The following is a 23,336-nucleotide window of genomic DNA, read 5'->3' on the forward strand; positions in this document are numbered from 1 at the left end:
AAATTGATCTCAAATTCAATGAATGGATCCCAAACACAATTTGAAATAGACGCGATCATTTCAATATAAATATAATTTATATACAAATTAATTACACAATGAATAACAATATTATAAAAGTAAATTAAAATAATGATAACAAATCTTACGGTTCTCATTGGCTAGTGCCCATTGACAACTTACCTTCCCATGCTTATTTTTTCAAATTCACTGAATAATAAACTAAGATTCTGTAGAGAAGATCGAGTAAATTTCAACTGTCTCACATAGACAGTATTATAGGCTTTCCATATTTTCGAGTTGATATTAAAATCCAGCTTCATATCAATTATTGCTGTCGAATCATGATGCAACAGTATTTTATGGTTTAGTATCCACGTCCAACTGCCTTCAGTTATCTGACCAATGTGATTGGGAAATTTTCTGTGATGATATGTTCATCTCCAAAAATGATAACGATATTCACTTCGAATTCTGAAATATCAAAAATACATCCATTAATTAGTTGGTGAATATAAAAGTTACAGAAAAAATTATTAAGAAATAGTAATCTAGACAAAATGATTAGTTAGAGATTAAGTAAAAGATGAGATGACATGATTGAAGATAAGAAATCTTTAATTGCCAGTAAACATAATTATACAATGCAGTAATAGGCAGAAGTCACAATACAATAGAAGTAACAAAATCATAACACTGGCGGACGTAACAAAACAATAAAAGGTACCTAGTGACAACACAACAAACAACTGAACCAACCTAATACAGTCAAAGAAGAAGAAACAAACAAAACTGACTAAAACACTCAAAACTGTACCACAAGTGTAATATTATCTCAATATAGCCCAACCTATGACCTATGAACAAGACACATACAAACTCTAACTCTGTTAATAGTCCAGACAATGAATGCTCAAAAAAGAGTATAGAGGGAAAAGTTTGAAGACAATTTTTGACCCCGCAGTTCTGTTTAGGGTAGTGAGGAGGTAAACATATAAAAAGTTATAAATGTAAGGAAAACATTGAAAAATGCAATTTTTAAACCATCCTCATCCCTTTAGCACAAGGGGTAGGAATGGGGACTTTTGATATGTTCACCCCCTAAATGGTCCCAACAAAGCTGCGAAGTCAAAAATTGTGTTCAAAACATTCTCTCCGAATTTTTTTGTCAATTGGTCTATTTTTGCATAACTCAAGATCTCACACTCAACACTGAAACTGCTGCAACAGTCGTGGGGATGTGCGTAAACTTGTGAAATGATATATCAAATTGAAGAGAATTTGATGCTCTATAAGTTCATGATCAGCATGGATTTTTCCCATCGATATTCAAAAAGTTATAAGAGCAAAAAATTGAAGGAAAATGTGTTTTTTCAAAAATGTCACATCTTTTAGAGCGGATATCTCGAAAAGTGAAAGAGATATAGAAAAAGTTGTTAGATCAATATTGTACGATATTATGTAAGCTTCAATTTCTTATCTAATAGTCATGTCTGAAATGCATAATTTTCGATTATATGCGAAAAACAAAAAAATGGTACCTTTAAACTACCCCCACCCCCTTAGCACAGGGGTAGGGGTGGGGACTTTTGATATGTTTACCTCCTCACTACCCTAAACAGAACTGCGGGGTCAAAAGTTGTCTTCCTAACTTCCTAACACCTCGTTGACTGGGCTATAAACATTAATAACAGTATCACATTCAAGAAATTTTAGGGTCACATATTTTGAAGCAGCCAAGGAGTTTCAAAGCACAAAAATGAATTCGACAAGAATTAATCTCGCCATAAATGAAAGTGTACTGATCCTTTACATGTATGAAAGAAATTTAAGGCGACCGAACACAGCAGCAGACAGGCGGAGAAACAAATCAAACTTGTGCATGCAGACGTGCAGACATATACAGACAGATAGACGAAGTTGTTCGTTGCAACATTCGAACACTTGGCGAGAGATTTTTCCTACGTCTGTCTCCTGCTGTGAGCCGTCGGCTTTAGAGTAGGCAATAAATGGGAAAGTATTGATATTATAAGATTGACAGAATTACAGGACTTACAAAATTGATAAAGTAGAAAGTATCAATGGTATTTTTTATAACGCTATTTCAATACCAGATTGGATAAGGAAACACTTCAATAATTGATCGAGCGAAGTGATTGACCGAGCGAAGTGAGGTCTAAGATTCAAGTCGACGGTTTGGAATTTCTCTTTATGTTCAAATGTTTATATGTTGCGCATTTACGGCGAAACGCGGTAATAGATTTTCATGAAATTCGATGTTCCATTTTAAATGGTGCGTCGACGTATATACAAGGTTTTTTGGAAATTTTGCATTTCAAGGATAATATAAAAGTAAAAAAGAGCCTCCTTCATACGTCAATATTAAAGTAAAAATCAGACTATAGAATTATTCATCATAAATCAGCTGTCGAGTGGATTATAAATTGCATGCCATGACGTATGCAATTCAATATCTCAATGTAACTTGGTAAAAAAATCTGGTGTGGTAGATTCACACAACTTTCCTTGCTCATTGAACTGTAAGCCCCATTCTCAAATGAGAATAATTTAGGGGAATAACATAATGACGATTGGCGGTGCAACATATTTGAAACTACGATCAGACTTCTATATATGCTTGTGTATATATAATTGTTTTCAGAGAACTTTTTCCTTTGTGTAAATTTTGAAATTCGATGATTTTTTTAAAAGTTGTCAAAACAGCTGTTCTACAGATGAAATATCTCGACTATGTGTTCTTTTTATGAACTGCTCTACCTACCTTCCTCATGCACGAGAACGAGGTTACAAAGTCCATTTCTCAAGGATGGGGTGGACCCCACATTAGTTTCCCAGAAAGGAGACTCATGCCAGTTGATAGAGCTGATAAATAACTATACAGGGTATGAATTTGAAAAAAATCGGTCAAGGCATTTTTGAGAAAATCGTGAAAAACATGGTTTTTTAGTAATCATCCGCCATTTTTCTCAAGAATATTACGAAGCTCCTGCAATTTTCCCAGGAATGAGTCTCATGCCAGTTGATAGGGCTTATAAATAGCTATCCATGGTAAAAATTTGAAGAAAATCGTTAGAGCCGTTTTCGAGAAAACCGTGAAAAACATGTTTTTTTAGTAATAATCCGCCATTTTTCCGCCATTTTGAATTCAATTTTATTGAATTTCTTATTGTCGAATCCTCATGGTATAAGGACCTTAAGTTTAAAATTTCAAGTCAATCGGTTGATTAGGAATGGAGTTATCGTGTTCACAGACATACACAATTGGGGTACCTTAATTTTTTTTGGAAAGCAATACTATCCTTACCTATGGTAATAGGGCAAGGAAAGTAAAAATCAGCAGCTGTGTAGACTATTAATTGCATGCCTCATTGAATGCAATTTTTATGCACTATTAAATGAACGATTGATTGCGTGCAATAACGCGTGCAATTAATAACTAAAATAACATAGTATTGTCTCTTGAACTTTTTCTGCTTTGAACTCGGGCTGTCCTGTTGCCAGTATGTCTTGAAGGAGATTAGATTTTGATGTTAGCATTTTTGATACACCAACCCCAACAGCCATTAGCCGTTTTCACACTGATATCTCGCCGACACGACATACAGACAGGATTTACTCTAATGGACAGTATAAGAGGAGGCTGCGGTTCATAACTGTGCGAGGTCTACTGTTATAACTATTAGTATTTTATATATTTTCAACGCCATTATTTTATAAGTACAACTATTCTATTCCACGATTCTGTTTCAGAAAGTGTTCAGGAAGAAATTTGAAAAAAATATAATTCCGAAATATCTTCATAACATGGAACAAACTATTCTTTGAAGAACGCAAGCATTTGGTGTCATTTCTCCATGGCTGTTTAATTATTATTCATTAATTTTTATGGAGTTTTAGATTGATGTGTTTCTACTGACCTACTTTGAAGTTACTGGTTGTGAGTGTGGGACAAGTAAACATCCTTGGGAAAATCATGTAAACGGGTATAGCCAGTCCTCTCACTATGTTACCTTCCCCGATTTGGATCGTTTGAATCTCAGTCACTGAAAAGTACAGGAATATCACAAATTATTACAGGCTTCTCAATATATTTTGAAAAGAAAATTATAGGAATTTCACAAGTTTTAGGAACATGTACGGTATAAAGTATTATAAACAATCATTAAGTATTGGGAACTGAAAAGCATTAGGAATAATTATTATAAAGTATTGAGAAATGTAATGGATGAAGGAAGGATTGCCAAATGTATATGGAGGGAAAGAATATATAATAGAAGAAGAAAAGGAAGGCCAAGGAATAGATGGACAGATGACGTTGAGCATGATTTGAGAACATTTGGAGTTCGAAACTGGAAAAGGCAGGCGGTCGATCGGGAGAGATGGAGAGGCTTTGTGAGGGAGGCCAAGGGTTGTAGCGACCTGTAGAGCTAAGAAGTAAGTAAATTGAGAAATGTAAACTATAGGAATTCACAAATTATTATTAAAAGTTTCATAACATATTTTAAAACGAAATAGTACTTAAAAGATGAGTTACATTACGTCAAAAAGGAAGCTACTTTGAATACAGCATGATCAAGAGCAACTCAATTTCAATATGATATCAATTAGAACATCACTCAAATGCGTGCTATTTTTAGTAATAAGAGGGCCTATTAAGTTACTTTGTTCTTAGGCTGGTCACACACCGATTAGTCAAGACAAGACTAGTCACGTTTAGTCACAATACTTCACATAGTTGCTCAAGGAGTCATGTCTAATTGCAATGACTGATCAGTGTGTGTTGCGTCATAAGCAGCAATGTGAAGTATTGTGACAAAAAGTGACTAGTCATGTCTTGACTGACTAATCGGTGTGTGACCAGCCGCAAAGGATCATGCTAATATACGGGTGTCATTCATATTGTCTGGTATTTCAAATATGCAAGTATTTCAACTTTTCCTTATTTATGTTTATTATTTAAAACTAGCTTGTAACCCATGCTCCGCAAGGGTCTTATTAAAAACTTGACAAACTGAAAACCTGACGTAATAAAATCTTGAAGAATTGAAAATACAGTAGACCTATAACCTGTCAAACATAATTTTCCTATCCCGCCAGTTCTTTCCTTTATTATAGTGTAGATTATCAAAAACAGAACCTTTCAGGATATGTTCATGTTATTTTATACACAAGACAATTTTAGAACTGGCAGATTCGCGGAACTCCCCACGCGAAGACTTCATCACGAGAAGGTCCCTGGTTTTCATTGTTGGCATTGGTTTTCAAATGGGAGCCAGGGGCATTCTCGTTATGCGTGTGCAACACATTCACAGTAAGTACTTGTACTTATGTAAATTACGAAACAATCCTTGTTTACAGTTTACATTTGAATGGACACAGCTTAAAAATAGTCAAGTCTAAATAAAATTAAAATGGATACTAGCAATTACATGGTGCAATAATTAAAAATATCGGGGTACCGAGCTTCGTTCGTTATTCATTTTTTGATAAACAGAAGACAATTCTTTATAATGATGGGGAAGGACTAACATGATCAGCCTAAAACTGTTTCTTCACCGAATTTTGATTTATACACTATAAATAGTCCAAAAAATAGGTTATGTTCCATACACTTGAATTCAGGTCCAATTTTCAGTCCAAACATTTGAAAACAGAAAAGTTATAATTTAGATTGTTTACAAACCGAATTGAATAACAAAATAACACTCACTAATCACTTAAAATTGTAAAATAATGATTAACTTTGAAAACTATTATGTACTCTAATTTAGAATGATATACCATGTCATGTCAACAAATCAGATTATTTTGACCAAGTCGATTAAAATTTCCAGATAATATTTCTCGTGAGATAAGCTAATTGATTACACAGCTTAAGATGATTCTGTCTCTCTCACACAGATCTTCTGTTATCGACAGACGACGATAAATATAAAAATAAAATATAAAAAATATATATTATATTTATATAATATAAATATAAAATATAAATATATACAGAAATTGCTCGCTTAATATAATAGAATAATAATCATAATAATTTTCAAGTACTTAAAGAGACTGTTATTGTTATTTCATTTGGTATTCAATCTTTATGAATTAAAAATTGCTTGTTTGTGAGTGTTTGTTCAGAAAATTGACCTCACGAAATTGGTTCACTCCTTCGTCCTTTTAGAGGATACAACAGGATCTAAGTACACGTACATGAGTAGAGAATTTGTAGTGATTTATCCTCCAGCTGACAGCTCATTTTAAGGTTGGCCTAGTTGTGGCCGTGTTTGTCATGGTGGAAAAACACAGATTTTTGAAAACACAGGTTATTGAAATACAAACGATATAGCAAGACCCTGAAAATTTTGGCGGCCATCTTTTTTCCGAGATGTTTGCCTGTGATTTCGACTTATCATCATCACGATCCTTATTATGCTAGACCTAATGAAGAAATTGAGACATCTTCCACGGCTGTTACCAAAAAATGACCACTGAATGCCATTTTGCGCTCGGACTATGAGTTTTAATCTATCTTCATATTTTTTTAGCAAACTAATCATTGAGGAAAAATGCTTCAGTGAACTAACTGAAATGAATTGCCAATATGATTTTGACAGAAGATTTTGAAATAGATAGTCACGATATCAGGTTAGAAAAAAACCGAGCGTATGTGAAAGCCTTTTTTTGGTTTCTTTTTCCTGGCGTTTGGTGCTACGCGGTTTCTATTCGGTACCAAATTCAAACCGAATTACCGTTTCACACTTATTGGAATTACCCAAAACAGAAAAGAAAGCAAACCGAATCGAACCAAATGTGTGTGGAAGTAGCCCCGCTCTATAAACGAATTTGAACCTGATGGAATTTATTTGTGTCAAGTGGACGTTCAGTTCTATGCGGTTTCTATTCGGAACCGAATTCAAACTGAATCTCCGTTTCACACTAATTGGAATTACCCAAAACAGAAAAGAAAGCAAACCGAACCGAACCGAATGTGTGTGAAACTAGCCTTATAATGTTAGTTTCAGAGACTTCAAAATAGCAGGGTTCGTTTTGTAAACCGACTCCGTTATTTTATGTGGTTTATCCTAGGTCAGCCAACACAAAAGTTGATCATAATGATAATTATGAACATTTAAAAATAGGTTTTGGTCATAGTCATTAAATTTCAGCTGTTTTCCATGCATGAAATCAATCCGGTAAACAGCTGTTTGCAGAAAAAATAAACATATGATTCTCATTACAGCATACTCTACTGTAATGAAACCATAATATGTTTTCTTTACAGTTTGAGTATGTTTCCTAGTTCCGGAATAGGAACAGCAAAACTGCTACAAAAAACCACCTCCAGCGCTCCAGGTGGAAGTTTTGTCAACTTCCACAAAATTCCTGATTCGGAACTTGTTAGCTAGGTTGTTTATAGAATGCATGTAGCATAGCCACCTCTAATACAAGGCCCCGGCCTAAGATATTGCAACGTCGCAGCGTAGGCCTAGAATCAAATACATGATTGGTGAAAAAGATCAGCTGGTATTTTTTTAAATCTTTTTCACCAAGCATGTAGTAACGTCAGCACAAGCAGGTAATGTTTTCTATTTCTCAATTATTCTTCTTTAGATTATTAAGACAAAAAATAGTGTACGTTACTTGGACGTGAATGTTTTTTGCAGTGCTCGAATGAAATTCTAGTCTCGGCTAACGCCTCGACTAGAAACATCATTCTCTCCTGCAAAAGACCCCTTCCCGTCTATAAAGTAGTAAGCTCACCTCTCCGGTAAAAGGTTTCGATATTTCGCAAACGGTGGCATCAAGCCTTCCGGTTACAAGAAATCTAGGAACTCGGCTTCGGTCGTTCACATTCTGCAACGATTCTGGAGTGATGGTGAAGTTGACTGATGTGTCCTTTTTCGGTGCAGCTGGAAGGCCTGGTTGCTTCTGTTCAGTAAAAATAAAGAAAACTGTGTTAGGAATTATCCATTCAAAGCCATTTCCAATGAGACTAAACCATTTCTCATTGTCTTTGAGCTGAAATAAACTTTGCACTCAGAATGCTATCATGTGCATTCTAAGAGCCTGTTCACATGACAGCGATTTACGCTCGGTTGACCAACCGAGCGATTGCCAGGTATAGGGAAACACATGGTGCCGTACACATGCAACGCTCGGTTTTTGTAGTCGCCGGCGAATCGCGGCGGTTGTAGTCTCCAGTCCAACCGCTCGGTTGCCGGGCGAGTCGATATACTAGAGCAGGCATGAGAGCGTACACATGTATTCAGTCAACCGAGCGGTTTCGAGCAGAGCAGTTCATATAGTGCACATTCTATTACAATTTCAGTTCAATTAAAATGTATTCTATTACAGTTTTCAGTTCAGTTATGTAATATTACATTTTTCTTCTCACATTGGAATCGAATCTTCAATTCGAGATCTATGGAACTTTATAGTAAATGTCAGAGTTATCAATAGACGGATAAACTTTTTGATGGAGAATTTATTATCGTAAATGTTTGTTGCATTGTTCCATAATGTCACCGAGGCAGGGTTAACAAATTACTGGATAAACAGTTTATTTAAATAGAATATATATAAAAAATTTTAAAATAACATTTTCAAAATAAAGTTTTATTGAGAACAGATGTAGAATATGAATTCTAAACTTGTAAATTATAATATTTTGGTGACGTGTCTATAATGTTGGAGGCGTTGTCTTCGTGACTGGCAACTTGTGTCTTTTTCCTGTTCGATCTTCTTCTGAAAAACATGGCTGGCTGTTGCTTGTATAATTTTGTGCTCTGAGTTATTGTCTGTTTAAATGAATTTATTAATGTTTTAGATTGAATTTTATATAAATTTTTGTGCAAAATTCGCTATTAGTGTAGTAAAGCCAATAGCCACTGTGTTTCAACTGTAAACTAGATAAGTATTTTAGTTCGTAGTTACTTGAAATCATTAGGCTTGTAAGTTATTGTTCTTTGTATATTTCTGTGTTTTGCCAAAATTTTCATCTGAAGATTATAAGTAAATTTGCTCTGAAAACTGGATTTCTCATTCATAGGCAATAGATCCATTCACAGTTTATCAAGAATCTATTTTATTGGAGCCGACAACTTTCCTTAGGTGATAGGTGTTAAATGCTAATCCAACCGTTTAAGGAAAAATTGGTAGCACGGCAAATGGTACCCCTGGTGTGGGACTCAAACTACAAAATATATCCCTGGTTATAAAAAATTATTGGTAGGATAGATATCTTGATAGGTTGTGAATGGTATACTGCTGAGTGGGAAATCGGTTCAAGAGAGATCAAGTCCTAATGAATATATTATCTGTGCAGACTAGCAAAATGGCATACAATATGAAAAATATTAAAAATGATGATGAGTTAATAGCTGCCTTAACACAACTGTTTGATAATTTTAAACAAGAGCAAAATGCTAGGTTTGATGAGCAAAATGCTAGGTTTAATGCTAGGTTTGATGATATGAAGCAAGAATTTGCTGAAACATTGAGTGATAATCATGAAAATGAAAACAAATTGAAGCAGGATGATAGTAGTGTTAAGTTACAAGATCAACTCATTCAAGTTTCTGATAATGTAGGCCTAGTTACTGTTGTTGAAAAAGTCAACCATAGTGAAAGTGTAGAATTGAGTAAAGAAGTAGGTAGGGAGTTGTCTTCATTGAAAGTCAACTATCAAGAAAGTACTATTGCTACATTGAAGGTTAGGAAAACAGTAAACAAATCAAATGTTTCTATGGATCAGATTACTACATCAAAAGTTAGGAAGATTGTAAATAAAATGAATGATTACATGAGAAAGGTTTCTGTGGAGGTTAGGAATAATGTCAACAAAATGAATGTTGCTTTGAGTCAAGTTGATGAGTTCAACTTTCAACTGAGAATTGAAAAGGTGTATGCTATGCATTCTCAAGTGAACATGACGAACTTTTGTAGGCAAAACTGCTTGGTTGAAACAAATGAACATATGAATAAAATCATGCTATTGAAGAAAACAAAACGCAAAGTCTCCATTGATGTATTAGTATTCAAAGGTTGTTTCAAGTTGCTTATTTATAAGATGATGACAATGAATCACATGATGGAAGGGTATTCCCCAACACACAATGATTAGGAATCCTGTGTCATGCCGGGATTCAGAATAGCAATGACCGTAAATACTACGTATGGTAAGAGTCCATAATTGTATCTTTTTTCTTTCCTGTAGCCTATTTTCTTGGCCCTTAATCTTTTCAATTTTCGATTCTTTCCTGTCTTTGTGTAATATTCAGTAAATTTCTTCTATGATGCATATCTTAACCAATCTTGTCCATAGTCATTTAAATTTGTATTTTCTCTGAAATAATATTAGAAGTTGAAATAGTAGCTTATTTTCCTAATCTTTAATTGTTGATAAAACTTAACTTTTCCAAAATCTATCCATAGTAGTGTAAATAATTGTTTGCTTGTGGTATATTTTCTCATCATGTATCACTTATTTTGAAATGTGTGTTGTTTTAGGGAACTTATTACCCATAATTAATCTTTCTCTTCTTTGTATTGTTTTAGGGAATTTATTTACCCAGTTTTCTTTTTCTCTTGTTTGTATTTTTTAGGGAACTTATTTACCCAGTATTTCATCTTGATCATCTTTGTATCATAATCTTGAAATGTTTATACTTATTATACAGTCTTTAAATTTTAAATTATTTTAAAAAATAATTGATTTAATTTAAAACGTTGTGTTATATTATCAATTGAAATGAGTTAAAGGCTAAAATTTTTCTAAAGTGTTTTGTAATTGATATTTTTTTTCAAATTTTAAAAACTGTTTGTTCTATAAATTTTGATATGATTGATTATCGTTTGAAATGGATGCTGGAGTGTATGTAGAATTTTTAGTGGGGTTTGTTGATTAGAATTTTGCTGGTATGTGATTGTTTTTTGAGATGGAAACCCATTATTGCCTAAAGAAGGAATAACAGAGGTTATGACTTAGAGAGGCAGTAATGAGATAATATTTTTTGTGTTGATTATTTATGTTGATTGCCATAGATGCAAAATGATGATTAATTATGAATATTGTTTGCCTTTGAAGCAAAATATTATTGATGTTTTGAATGGTTTCTTGTTTAATGATTGATAGTAAAGTTTTGTCATGAAATGTAGTTTGTGTTTAGAACATTGAAGAGTCGAAATAAACTATAGTATCCAACAAACGATGATTAATAATATTAAATAATTTGCTTTTTATACAATTTTTGAACAAAATTAAAACTAAATAATTTTGAAACCCTGAATGATAAATCATAAATGTGAAATGAACATGCTATAAATGAAATGTTATATTAAATAATAATGAAATGCAAATATATTATGAAATGATTGAATAGAAGACCAAATGTCTGAAATTATTGAAATATGTATTGAAATTAAATTTTTGTTGTGTTGTTATGATGTTTGTTTTTTACAATTTTGATAATGATACAGGGTGTTATGAAATTATATTTCTATTTTGAAGAATGGATTAAAATGTTGATATTTGAACAGTGAATAGATGAAAATGATTTTTTTTTTTAAATTTATCATTGATATGTCCATATTTCACAATTTATGTATTGCTGACTGTATAATAGGATGTTAACAAATTTCAATTTTATATAAATTTAAAATAATTTTTATGTGTATTAGATTGTATGGATAGCCTAATCAAGTTTTTCTTCTTAGTTTATAAGCATTTTAAGATAACAGGTACAGCACAGACATTAACATTGAAATAGTTATCATGTGAATCTCGAAATCAGTAACAAGTGAACGCCATGAAGAGTGTTAAGAACATTTGGGTGATTTTCGAACTAGTGTGACATATCTACGCCAAAATCAACGCTGCGGCCTACACCAATAACTACGCCAAAATCTACGCCGATGCCTGTGCTGATGCCAACGCCAATATCTACGCCGATGCCTGCGCCGAAGCCAATATCTGCGCCAATGCTGATGCCAACAACAAAAATCAATGCCAATGCCTGCGCCAATGCCAATAGCTACGCCAATGCCAATAGCTACGCCAATGCCAACAACAAAAATCAATGCCAATAGCTACGCCAATGCCTGCGCCAATGCTGATGCCAATAGCTACGCCAATGCCAACAACAAAAATCGATGCCAATAGCTACGCCAATGCCTGCGCCAATGCTGATGCCAACACCAAAATCAACGCCGATGCCTGTGCTGATGTCAATGCCTGCGCCAATGCCAATGCCTGCGCCAATGCCAATATTAACGCCGATGCCAAAGCCGACACCAAAGCATACGCCAATAGCAATGCCAATGCTTATTGCTGACTCTGTATCTCAAACTTCAACACTACTGCATTACCTGGAGGTAATTGCCATCCATGTTCACATTCACAACTTTGAATTCAGAAGAACAGTCACAGTATCATGAAAGAATTAATTCAAAAAATCCTCTCCTAAATTATTCCTGTATGCAGAACTCTAAACCTTGAAAGCTGAAAATATCAAAAAAACCAAACCTTACCTAAATTAATCCTCACCTAAATTAATCCTGTATGCAGCGTCTATCTCTTTTCCAAAAAACAATTACATTGTCATTTCAAGCCTGAAATGTACATTGTATAATTACAAATATGATACAAAATTTATGTGACTCTGTATTGAATTTGGAATGCAGCCGTCTACTACAAACATGAAGCAATGCTAACTGAGATGTCACCGGTATCAAGTTTGGAATGCAGCCGTCTACTACAAACATGAAGAAATGCTAACAGAGATGTCACCTGTATCGAGTTTGGTATGCAGCAGTCGACTACAAGTATCAGCCCAACACTACGTGCATCCAGATCAGCCCAACACTTAACGTCATCACATTGGAGTCACACTTAACTGAAAATCATACTGAGTGCCTTAACGGACTGTTTTCCAAAATGTGCATCAATAAAATCAACCGCGGCAATAGTGAAAGAAATGAACATTTTTTGATTTATTGAAATTTTATGTGAAAATTAAATGTAACAATTCATCAATTCATTTAAAAAATAAATAATAATAATAAATTTTCCATTCAACATAAATAATTTTTTTATGCAATAAAAAATTAAATTTTTCTATCTATTAAATTTATGTGCAATTTTCAAAAAAAAAAAAAAAACTATTCTTTACATATTAAACTTTCTGTTGAGATATTTTTCTTTAAATTATAAAGCTAAATCAAAAGTAATATTGATATTCTATATTTTGAAATATTGTTTGGAAACATATAACAAACGCTATTGATGAATTTTTATAATAATTTTCAATTATAGGGTGACATGTATTGTTTTTCTAGAAAAAATTGTTACTGTTATCAAATTTAAATTTCAACAATTTTCATTAGGGTCAATGTAATTTTTTCTTTGAATTTTCAAACAGTAAAATTTTTTTATGTCAAGAGGGGGGTATTTGTAATATTACATTTTTCTTCTCACATTGGAATCGAATCTTCAATTCGAGATCTATGGAACTTTATAGTAAATGTCAGAGTTATCAATAGACGGATAAACTTTTTGATGGAGAATTTATTATCGTAAATGTTTGTTGCATTGTTCCATAATGTCACCGAGGCAGGGTTAACAAATTACTGGATAAACAGTTTATTTAAATAGAATATATATAAAAATTTTAAAATAACATTTTCAAAATAAAGTTTTATTGAGAACAGATGTAGAATATGAATTCTAAACTTGTAAATTATAATATTTTGGTGACGTGTCTATAATGTTGGAGGCGTTGTCTTCGTGACTGGCAACTTGTGTCTTTTTCCTGTTCGATCTTCTTCTGAAAAACATGGCTGGCTGTTGCTTGTATAATTTTGTGCTCTGAGTTATTGTCTGTTTAAATGAATTTATTAATGTTTTAGATTGAAGTTTATATAAATTTTTGTGCAAAATTCGCTATTAGTGTAGTAAAGCCAATAGCCACTGTGTTTCAACTGTAAACTAGATAAGTATTTTAGTTCGTAGTTACTTGAAATCATTAGGCTTGTAAGTTATTGTTCTTTGTATATTTCTGTGTTTTGCCAAAATTTTCATCTGAAGATTATAAGTAAATTTGCTCTGAAAACTGGATTTCTCATTCATAGGCAATAGATCCATTCACAGTTTATCAAGAATCTATTTTATTGGAGCCGACAACTTTCCTTTGGTGATAGGTGTTAAATGCTAATCCAACCGTTTAAGGAAAAATTGGTAGCACGGCAGTTAGTTAGTAGGTTCAGTTTAAGTTAGTTTGTAGAGGATCATAGTTCATAGTAGTATCCAGTTCAGTTTAAGTTAGCTCGTAGAGTATCATAGTTCATAGTAGTATCTAGTTCAGTTTAGTTTCAAGTAGTTCATAGTAGAAATATGGAAGTAGGCCTAGAATCCTTTGACACTGAATTGTTTATCGATGAAGTGGCGAAAAGAAAGTGCATTTGGGACATGGAGTGCTCGGATAACAGGAATAGAGTTCTGAAAAGGTCTGCTTGGCAGGAGATAGCCGACATTTTTTCAGAGTAGCAGTTCACAGAACCAAAAAACAGCCTTAGGTATACAAGGGCTGGAACCTATATAGCTAGGGCTATACATAATTTCATTATGAATTTTTTTTTTAATAACACCAGCATGATTATATTTTACATACAGTAATTGACCGAGCGAAGTGAGGTCTAAGATTTAAGTCGACGGTTTGGCATCTCTCTTAATGTTTATATGTTGCGCATTTACTGCGGAACGCGGTAATAGATTTTCATGAAATTTGACAGGTATGTTCCTTTTTTGATTGCGCGTCGACGTATATACAAGGTTTTTGGAAATTTTGCATTTCAAGGATAATATAAAAGGAAAAAGGAGCCTCCTTCATACGCCAATATTAGAGTAAAAATCAGACTATAGAATTATTCATCATGAATCAGCTGACAAGTGATTACACAGATGTGTGGAGAAGCCAGTCTATTGGTGTATTTCCATAAGGTCTATAGTTTCAATCAGGTACTTGTGGATGAATATACTGCGTGAGGTCTACTGTTCACAGAACTACTAGTATGAATAATGTAAGAAGCAGTAATATTAGAGTATAGTGATAAAGATTGAGTACATAGATGTTGTACTAATTATTTATCATAACCGAGCACAAACCGCTCATGAAACGCTGTCATGTGTACGAGGCTGGCAAATCGAGCGATTTGCCAACCGCGCGACAGCCGAGCGTAAATCGCTGTCATGTGAACAAGCTCTCCGGACGGACTCAAAACTGCGCAGTTTTCCGGTCCACACGCAACGTTTTGTCTGCAACGTCTTGAACTGCGGAGACAAAACGTTGTGCAAAACGGAGCGTCTGGACCGGCCTTAAGGTGTATGAAAAAGCAAATTCGAATGGCTTTTATTGGTGGAGATTCCCTAGCGAGGTCCCACCTCACCTGAATATATAATTTAAGCCGGCAATAGGCCTTACGATTGTCATACTTCAGCCGGGCCCATCCGATAACACGAGAGTGACTTGTTCAAAAACTTTTGGCCAAGAGCAGGGTTTGAACCTGGGATCTCTGGACGGCTACGCAAGCACTCTATCCACTAAACCACGGATCACCACCATATAGAATTTATTTATCATTTTACAAAGGCGACTTTCTATAAGTAGAATGCGGTTTAGTGACATTTGTTTTGATCTGTCAGCATTGCTTGAATGGGGAGTATTGATCTTATTTATGAGGAATGCTGACAGTTCAAGTTAATCTTACTAATGAAAAAAGAAAAGGGTGATCTAGAATTAATGAATAAGGTAGCTTCAAATATTTTCATACTCCGATGATCAAACTGTGTTCAATTTTTTATTTGAAGATATAAATGATGGAATGAGTGAAATACTAGCCAATTATCAGACCAATCTGGATAAAATTAATGTTTAAGCATCTTCGCTTGATAGTTTCGGTTTTAAATTTCATTTTAAAAATAATTAGACATGTCAGATGAATTATTAAAAGCAATATAAAAACATGAAGTACCCTTTTATTTAAAACATTTATATTTAATTAAAAACATTTTAAACCTTTAAATATAAATGTTTTAAATAAAAGGGTAGTTAATGTTTTTGTATTCTTTTTAATAAAGTAGCCCAGACAAGTGAAATGATTTTATGTCAGATGAAGTTTTAATGTAGTTTATCCGAGAAAATACTTTTATGTAGCCTAATAAAATAACCATCAAATAACTATTCTTATCTTATTTGGCAGACTGTAATATGTAATCGATCATGGTGATAAAGTTGAACAAAATTTGGAATAAAAAATGCACATTTAAAAAATTATATCGTAGAAAGTATGCTTAGAAATTTTTGTACACTGGTGCTGGAGGTAGTGCTTTAGTATATTTCATTACATATTGAATGCTTTGAAATTGTTGTGAACCAATTTCCCTGAAAATCATGATGGTGACAATTTCAAGTGTTTTCTCATGAATAATAACATAACAAATTTTTATTAGAATATTTTTATAAAGAATATATTTATTTATTTATTATTTTTACAAGAAAGCACTGACCGAGAGAGAAAAACTAAAGCTGCGTTTACACCAAAGTTATTAACAAAATGTTAACAACTTAATCCTTATAGATTCTATTAGATTGAACATAGCTTATCATAGACATGATGAACATATGTGTTTGTCAAGTTCCGTTCAATCTAATAGAATCTATAAGGTATAGCCTAATCTATAATCTATACTTTGGTGTAAACGCAGCTTAACAATACTCCTTGTACTATTTCTCTCCCAAATTTAGATAACACTTTAAAAGTCCGAAATAGGGTTATGATTTCACTCTTCTAAAGTTTAGTCCATTTTTAAAAACAACAAAAACTGAAAATTTTGAATTTTGACGGTTTTTTATGTTAATATAGACAATGTATTTTGTTCAATACAAACAAAACTATTATTATTTTCATAACTAAACTGCAGTTCAATGTGTTATTATAAAAGTTTCCTAACTTCAACTAATTTTCTGAGAAAAAACTGTACAACTTTTTCTCAACAAAATCTCAATAATTGATGACAAGTTTCTTACCCTGTACTCGACCATTATCTCTAGCGTTCTTCCATGGTCTTTATGGAGGAAGTTTCGCTTCAAGTCACAGTGCAGGTTATATTGAATATTGATGAATACACCATGATAAGTTTCATACAAGCGTCTATTGGCACACGCTTGCAGAGGCGCTTCAAACGGTATCTCAGTTTTACCTGCTGGCATTTTACCAGCGCTGGCTATCTCCAAAACACTCGAAACAAGATTGATTGGCTGCAAAAGAATTCAAATTCATTCATTATTCATTCAGAATCACACAACTTTTAGAAAAGTACTAGGATACAGGCTCAAGCCCAAAACTGTTTTAATTTTTATACATTAGTTTTCAAGTTTTCGAAATGTTAGTTTAGTTAGTCAAGTTTAGTCCAAATGTAGCTAAGGGAATATGTCACTCTCGAAATTAGAAAATTCAAAAAATAGAGCTTCGCTCGCCTTGGGGCTCTGACCCCTGGATCCCTGGCTGAATCATGCAGAGATGGGAACAGCAGACTCGCTTCGCACGCATGCATTCTTCATCTGAGCATGCTTCCTCCTGTCAAATACAATTTTTTAGGATGTTTTTATTCACCACATGACAGAGATCACGTAGGAAAACGTCGATTTTCGTCGTATCTTCGGAAGAAATTTGAAGTCCTTCTAACATTAAATTTCTAGAACCTAGGAATCGGGCGTATCTTTGAAGTCATCTCAAGATAAAAACTTCTTGATCCTAGCTGAGCTTCTGTAGCAAATTTGAACATTCTATTTCCATAAGCTCTTGAAAAAAGTGAGAAAACGCAGAAAAAACACTAGGGAACGTCAGGAAACCGCCTGTCTTGGACGTATCTTTGGCATAATTCTGGAGTCTTCTGAAGGCAAAGTTTCTAGACCCTAGCTGAACTTTTGTACCACATTTGAACAATTTTTGCAAATTAGTTCTTTAAAAATATATTCATGGCTATAACACTAGAGGAAGGAATAACATTTCAGTTGAGAGACATAGGCTAAGTGTATTTAAGAAAACACCTACTTATAGGGGACAAAAGTTTTTGCGAAACTTCCGGCTGATTTGAGAAATATTGTTGAAGAAAAAAATTCAAAACAAAACTATATTCTTTTCTCAGTGAGAAGGCTTTCTATGAGGTTGACGGATTCTTGTTAGAGTGAAAAAAAAATATTATCATAATCTTGCAAATTCAATGAATTGTTAAATGTTATTAGAGTTTTATTTTAAGATTGATATTTTATGTTATTCTGTTATTTATCTGTGACGTTTTTCAACTCTATTACATTGTTTTCGTTATACTTTTGTTGAAAGTAAAATATTATTATTAAAAAGCTGAAAAATTCTGAAAAATCACAGATTTTGGGCATCTCTTTGGAAATTATCATAAACCCTTTCTTAGTGGTCTCTTGAAGGCCAACTGAACATACATACTAAATTTGAACGTATTTGGTACAGTTAATTATTGAGTAGTAGTATTTGGTTATGTTGATTATGAATGAGTGAGTGAGTGAATAAAACATTGCCATTTCGCTTTTATATAATAATATAGATTTAAAAAAATGAGACTTAGACACTCATTCATCAAGAAATAGAATAGAATAGAATGACTGCCTTTATTTTATACCTGGGAGGGCGAAGTAAAGGCGAAATAAAGGTAGCGCATAACGAGAAGACCCCTGGTTGCCATTTGAAAACCATTGCCAACCATGAAAACCGGGGACTTTCTCGTTTTGTGCTAGTTATACGAGTAGTATTTAAAATAACAAAATATTACTATTTTATGCATTGATTAGAGGTCACTGTGCTTCCTCAAAAGTAAGGTTGTATATTAGTATAATAGTAGGCATATATATACTAGGGTGGTATTTTAGTAGTTAGTAGATAATTAGTTTACAATTTTAAATAAAAAATTTGAATTAATATAAACCCTACAAATACAGTGTACTTAATTCAATTTAATTTTCATTCAATCCATGACCAGTCTTTACACTGGATAGATGTCGTCTTATTTACTGAATGTACTTACTTTTACTGAATTGTAAAACGCTTCAAATATTCCAACATTTTTCGAGCTAAGCTGTAGGTTCACTAATCCTTCTACTGTCAAATCGATACCATCGTGTTTCACATCGTTTTTACATTGGAACACCACCACTCCCGAGATTACATCCTGAAAAATAAAATGTCATCATTGGAGAACTTTATTAAATATTTATAAACGAGAATATTATCGTTTGATAAGTTTATCATGGTATAAGTACTGTAATAACTATTTCAAAACATGGAAGAGGGGTTGTATGGGTTTTTTATACAAATCAGTAGGCTAAGTAGGCCTATATGTGTCCTGGAGCAGACTTTCTTTATCGATAAATTTTCGAGTAGGTTCACTGGCACAGATTCCTTAAAATTCCTGGGTATCATGCTTTGCCTCAAACTTAAATTGGAAAAACACATTGATTATACAGCCGGTAAACGCAGTAAGGGATTATTTGTCCTGCGTAGATTAACTCACATAGTGAATCATGAAGTTTTAATGAGAGTCTTTTATGCTCACGTCCATAGCCATTTAGCCTAGATGTGATTCAGCTCTGGGACATTTGTTCGGCAGCTATTAAACTTTTTAAATTACAGAAGAAGGCCATTAAAATAGTTTGTCAGGCACCACCTCTAGCAACATGTAGGCCACTTTTTCGTAAAATAGGCGTCTTGACTCTCCCATCTTTACATATATTCACTTGTTTGATGTACATGAAAAAACCCTGAATGAATATAGTCGAAATAGTGAAATTCATAATTATACAACTAGAGGCAGGTTAAATATCAGAATTGATTCTCACCAATATGCAAGTACACATAGGAATTGGAGAAATATGTCTATCAAGTTATTAATGAGCTTGCCCCTGAAGTAAGACTATTGAGTATCTCACTATTCAAATCACACATAAAATGATTACTTACAGGAAGATGTCTTTATTCTGTTGGAGAATTTTTTGAATGTCTTCAGTGTTTAACTGTAACAGCTTTGTTGTGACTTGTGTTGGACCCCGTTTTAATAACTACTATTTATCAATTACTGCTATTTATTACTATTTGCCAATTTTGTTGTAAACATTTTTTTACTGTTTTTAATTTTATTGTATCTTGACGTTTGTCACAACACTTTGTGTTTCATGACAATAAAGGATTATTGATTGATTGATTGAACAAAAGTTAAATTAACTTACATTATTACATTTATTATGATTCACAGTTGTACTTACCTAATTTTTCCTAACAAGAATTGCTATTGTAAGCTTCTCTTGAAAGGAAATGTGATTTCATAAGTAGTTTCATTATTTATGGAATATTTAGCTTTAATCTTCCATGAGAGAACATGTATATGAAATTGAAACCGGGAAACTGTGACGTCAGGCAAAATAGAATCGACCATACAAAGCACTGATCAGATAGTATTAATAAGATAGGCCTACCTAATGTCTGACATAATTATTGATGACTAGCAGGTAACCCGTGCTCCGCAAGGGTCTAATTAAAAACTTGAACTACTGAAATCTTGAAAAATTCAAAATAGGCATGTAACCATACTCGGTAAATTAAAATCAATATGCAGTATTTGAGAAGTCAATGTCCAGTAGTTGAGACATGAAGATAATTTGACATATTGGGTTATTCCTGTTCGAGACCCTAATGCTTGTGTTTTACTTCGAGAGAAATCACATTTTCTCTGATGCACAGCATGGCTTTAAAAGTCGAAGATGCACGTTTACAGCTGTTTCAGAAATGATCAATTATATCGTTGATGCCTTTGAGGAGAGGGACCAAGTTTCAATAGACTTCCACTGCAGGTGCAAGAGTTGAATGAAAAAGTGTTCTGAGAGAAACTGATTAAAAGTGACTGAAAAGGTGATTGTAAGTTTTGTCAGTCTCTTTGATCGGCCATCTTGAGATAATTGTATTATTTGAACTTTTGTGTTTTATTAATCGACAATGTCTATCCAGTATATGCACTGGTCACAGACGGAAGAAAATTGATTTGAATTGAATCTTGTGCAAGTGATCTCAGCTAGGCCTTTGATTGTGTGTCTCATGGAATCCTTCTAAATAAGCTTGCTAGGTATGGACTTGGTGGTGGGGTGCTAGTAACCCTGAAGTACTACTTGACTGGAAGGAAGCAGATCATTTTCATTGAAGGTGCTCTATTGCAGCCAATGCAGGTTGATCTTGGCGTACCACAGGGATCGGTTGTGGGCCCCCTACTTTCCGTGATCATGATCTTGGGCTCATGGACCTGATCTTGGTCTCCTTAATGTTTTCTGATGACACCATAATCTTGTCCAGAGGACAGACGTTTGAACAGGCTAATTTGCTGGCTCAGCCGGTTTTTGATGAAGCCAAGTTGTGGTTTGAGAGAAATATGCTCTGCTTGAATGAGGGGAAGACTCAGCATCTAGTCTGTGAGCTTCGCAGTCTTGGTGACTCAGCTCATAAATCACCAGTTAAACTCATGGGATTTGCTATTTATTCAAGTTAGCATGGGCAGGCCACATTGAAGGAGTTTGCACCAGACTGGCATGGGGAGTCTACTTACTGCACTGACTCAGAACCCTCCTCAGCAGGGAAGATTTTGTGATAGTGTACTTCGCCCTTTTCCATTCTTATATTTTGTATGGACTCCTTCTGTGGGGACATGTGGCGAGTTGCAAGAGTGAACACCTCAGCAGGGAATCGTAAGCACTGTAAGGCAATCTTTGTTGAGCTGGACATGCTTACAGTTTTCAACCAGTATACACTGTCCAGTCTGCTGCATGTCAAGAGCACCTAGGGCAGTCATATGCTGAGAGCTGATCTCAATGCACATATCACAAGGAGGAGACTTCACATTGATATACCACGCTGCAGAACCAACAAGAGAAAGGACTCCTTCCCTATCTTTGCACTGCGTCTTTACAATGACCTGCCTGTTAATGAGAAGAACATGCAGGATATCGCTTTTAGAAAACGATTTGAGATCTCGCTGAAAAGAAAACCATTCTACTCAGTGAAGAAATATTTTGATGCGCACAAGGAAAGTATAGTTTGACCTGCCATCTTTTTTTTTGACCTCAACTATCCAGTAGACTGGTTATGGATGTAGGAGGAATTAAGGAATTCCAGTCTCAAAAGTAAACGTTTAAGTGACGATTAGACAAAAGCCGGTTGAATTTTAACGGTGATTAATTCTAAAAGATCACAGAAGCCGTCTGTTTCTTGACGTCGGCGTTTTTGTCGCGGCTTGTCCCGGTTGGACATAAGCCGGTTAAATTTCAACTGAGATTAATTCCACCAAAAGAACCAATCACAGAATCCGTTTGTGAAATTAATCACGGTTGAAATTTAACCGGCATTTGTGAAACTGGGCCTTAGATAATTATTTTTACATATCGACGAGAATTTCGCAAATTGTACAGTGTAAAAATACTTTTAAAATTAACTACGATAGCATGAATTCAAAATTAGATTTTTAGTAATCTTGAGATGAATAATTAATCTTTAGATGATTAGTAATACAAGATAATTATATCATTTAATTTCAAAAAATTACTGTTTTGAAATATTTTGTACATCATCCCATCAAACTTGACATACCCTATCCGATATCTAATAACTGCATAGCAGTGTAACTGAACCCCTCTTTATACTGTAAAATGTTATAAAAATTAATAGATTCCATCAAATTTAGGTACTTACACCTTCATGGTAAACTTTACTACATTTTTTTACTTTGATGTCCAATTCAATAAAATCATCGTCTTTGAAAAACATGGTGCCGAATAATCACTGACAGCAGACACTAACGATGACGTGTTTTAATAGAGGAAAATACCTCTTAAATAGTAGGAAAAATTGTTTCTGTCCTAAATTGTAAATTTATGCAACTTAAAAATTACCATACCTAGGAATGTTGTTGCACTTGCACTAACCTAAATTTTCAACAAAAACACAAGATGACAAGTTCATCTCGATATCTCAAATCTCAAAAGTCGAATCTTCATCGAAAGATCGAAGCATCAAAGATCAAACTATCGAAAGAGGAAAATGATCGATTTTCCTCCTTCCATGAGATGCTCATAAGCTACGTGTATCCTGATAATGATGTTACTTTTTGCAACGCGTTGCTCAATAACAAAAACAAGTATTTCTGTGCAGCTGGAGTACTCTTTGCGTTTATCATTGTTTTTTTTTAGTTTAAAAATTAA

The 23,336-nt window shown here is 33.8% G+C and overlaps 1 protein-coding gene across 1 annotated transcript; it reads right to left on the reverse strand.

The window, feature by feature from the left end:
• Positions 1 to 57: 57 nt before the first annotated feature.
• LOC111054478 (vacuolar protein sorting-associated protein 26C) lies at positions 58 to 23,089 on the reverse strand. The gene is made up of 6 exons (XM_039422919.1): positions 22,828 to 23,089; positions 19,127 to 19,270; positions 17,097 to 17,327; positions 7,728 to 7,944; positions 3,939 to 4,064; positions 58 to 474 (listed from the first exon to the last, which is right to left on the reverse strand). Exons 1-6 carry the CDS (start codon positions 22,900 to 22,902, stop codon positions 395 to 397), a joined length of 873 nt encoding a protein of 290 aa, XP_039278853.1. The 5' UTR covers positions 22,903 to 23,089; the 3' UTR covers positions 58 to 394.
• Between the last annotated feature and the right edge of the window lie 247 nt (positions 23,090 to 23,336).

The sequence above is a fragment of the Nilaparvata lugens genome, chromosome 3, assembly GCF_014356525.2.
Source record: "Nilaparvata lugens isolate BPH chromosome 3, ASM1435652v1, whole genome shotgun sequence".
Taxonomy (NCBI): Eukaryota; Metazoa; Arthropoda; class Insecta; order Hemiptera; family Delphacidae; genus Nilaparvata; species Nilaparvata lugens.

Excerpts from the sequence above, each read along its gene's own strand:
- LOC111054478 (XM_039422919.1), bottom strand. The coding sequence starts at position 22,902 with ATGTTTTTCAAAGACGATGATTTTATTGAATTGGACATCAAAGTAAAA. Across the intron at positions 19,271-22,827 it reads GTAAAGTTTACCATGAAGGT|GATGTAATCTCGGGAGTGGT; the intron begins GTAAGTACCTAA and ends TTTATTTTTCAG. Across the intron at positions 7,945-17,096 it reads AGATAATGGTCGAGTACAGG|AAGCAACCAGGCCTTCCAGC; the intron begins GTAAGAAACTTG and ends TTTACTGAACAG.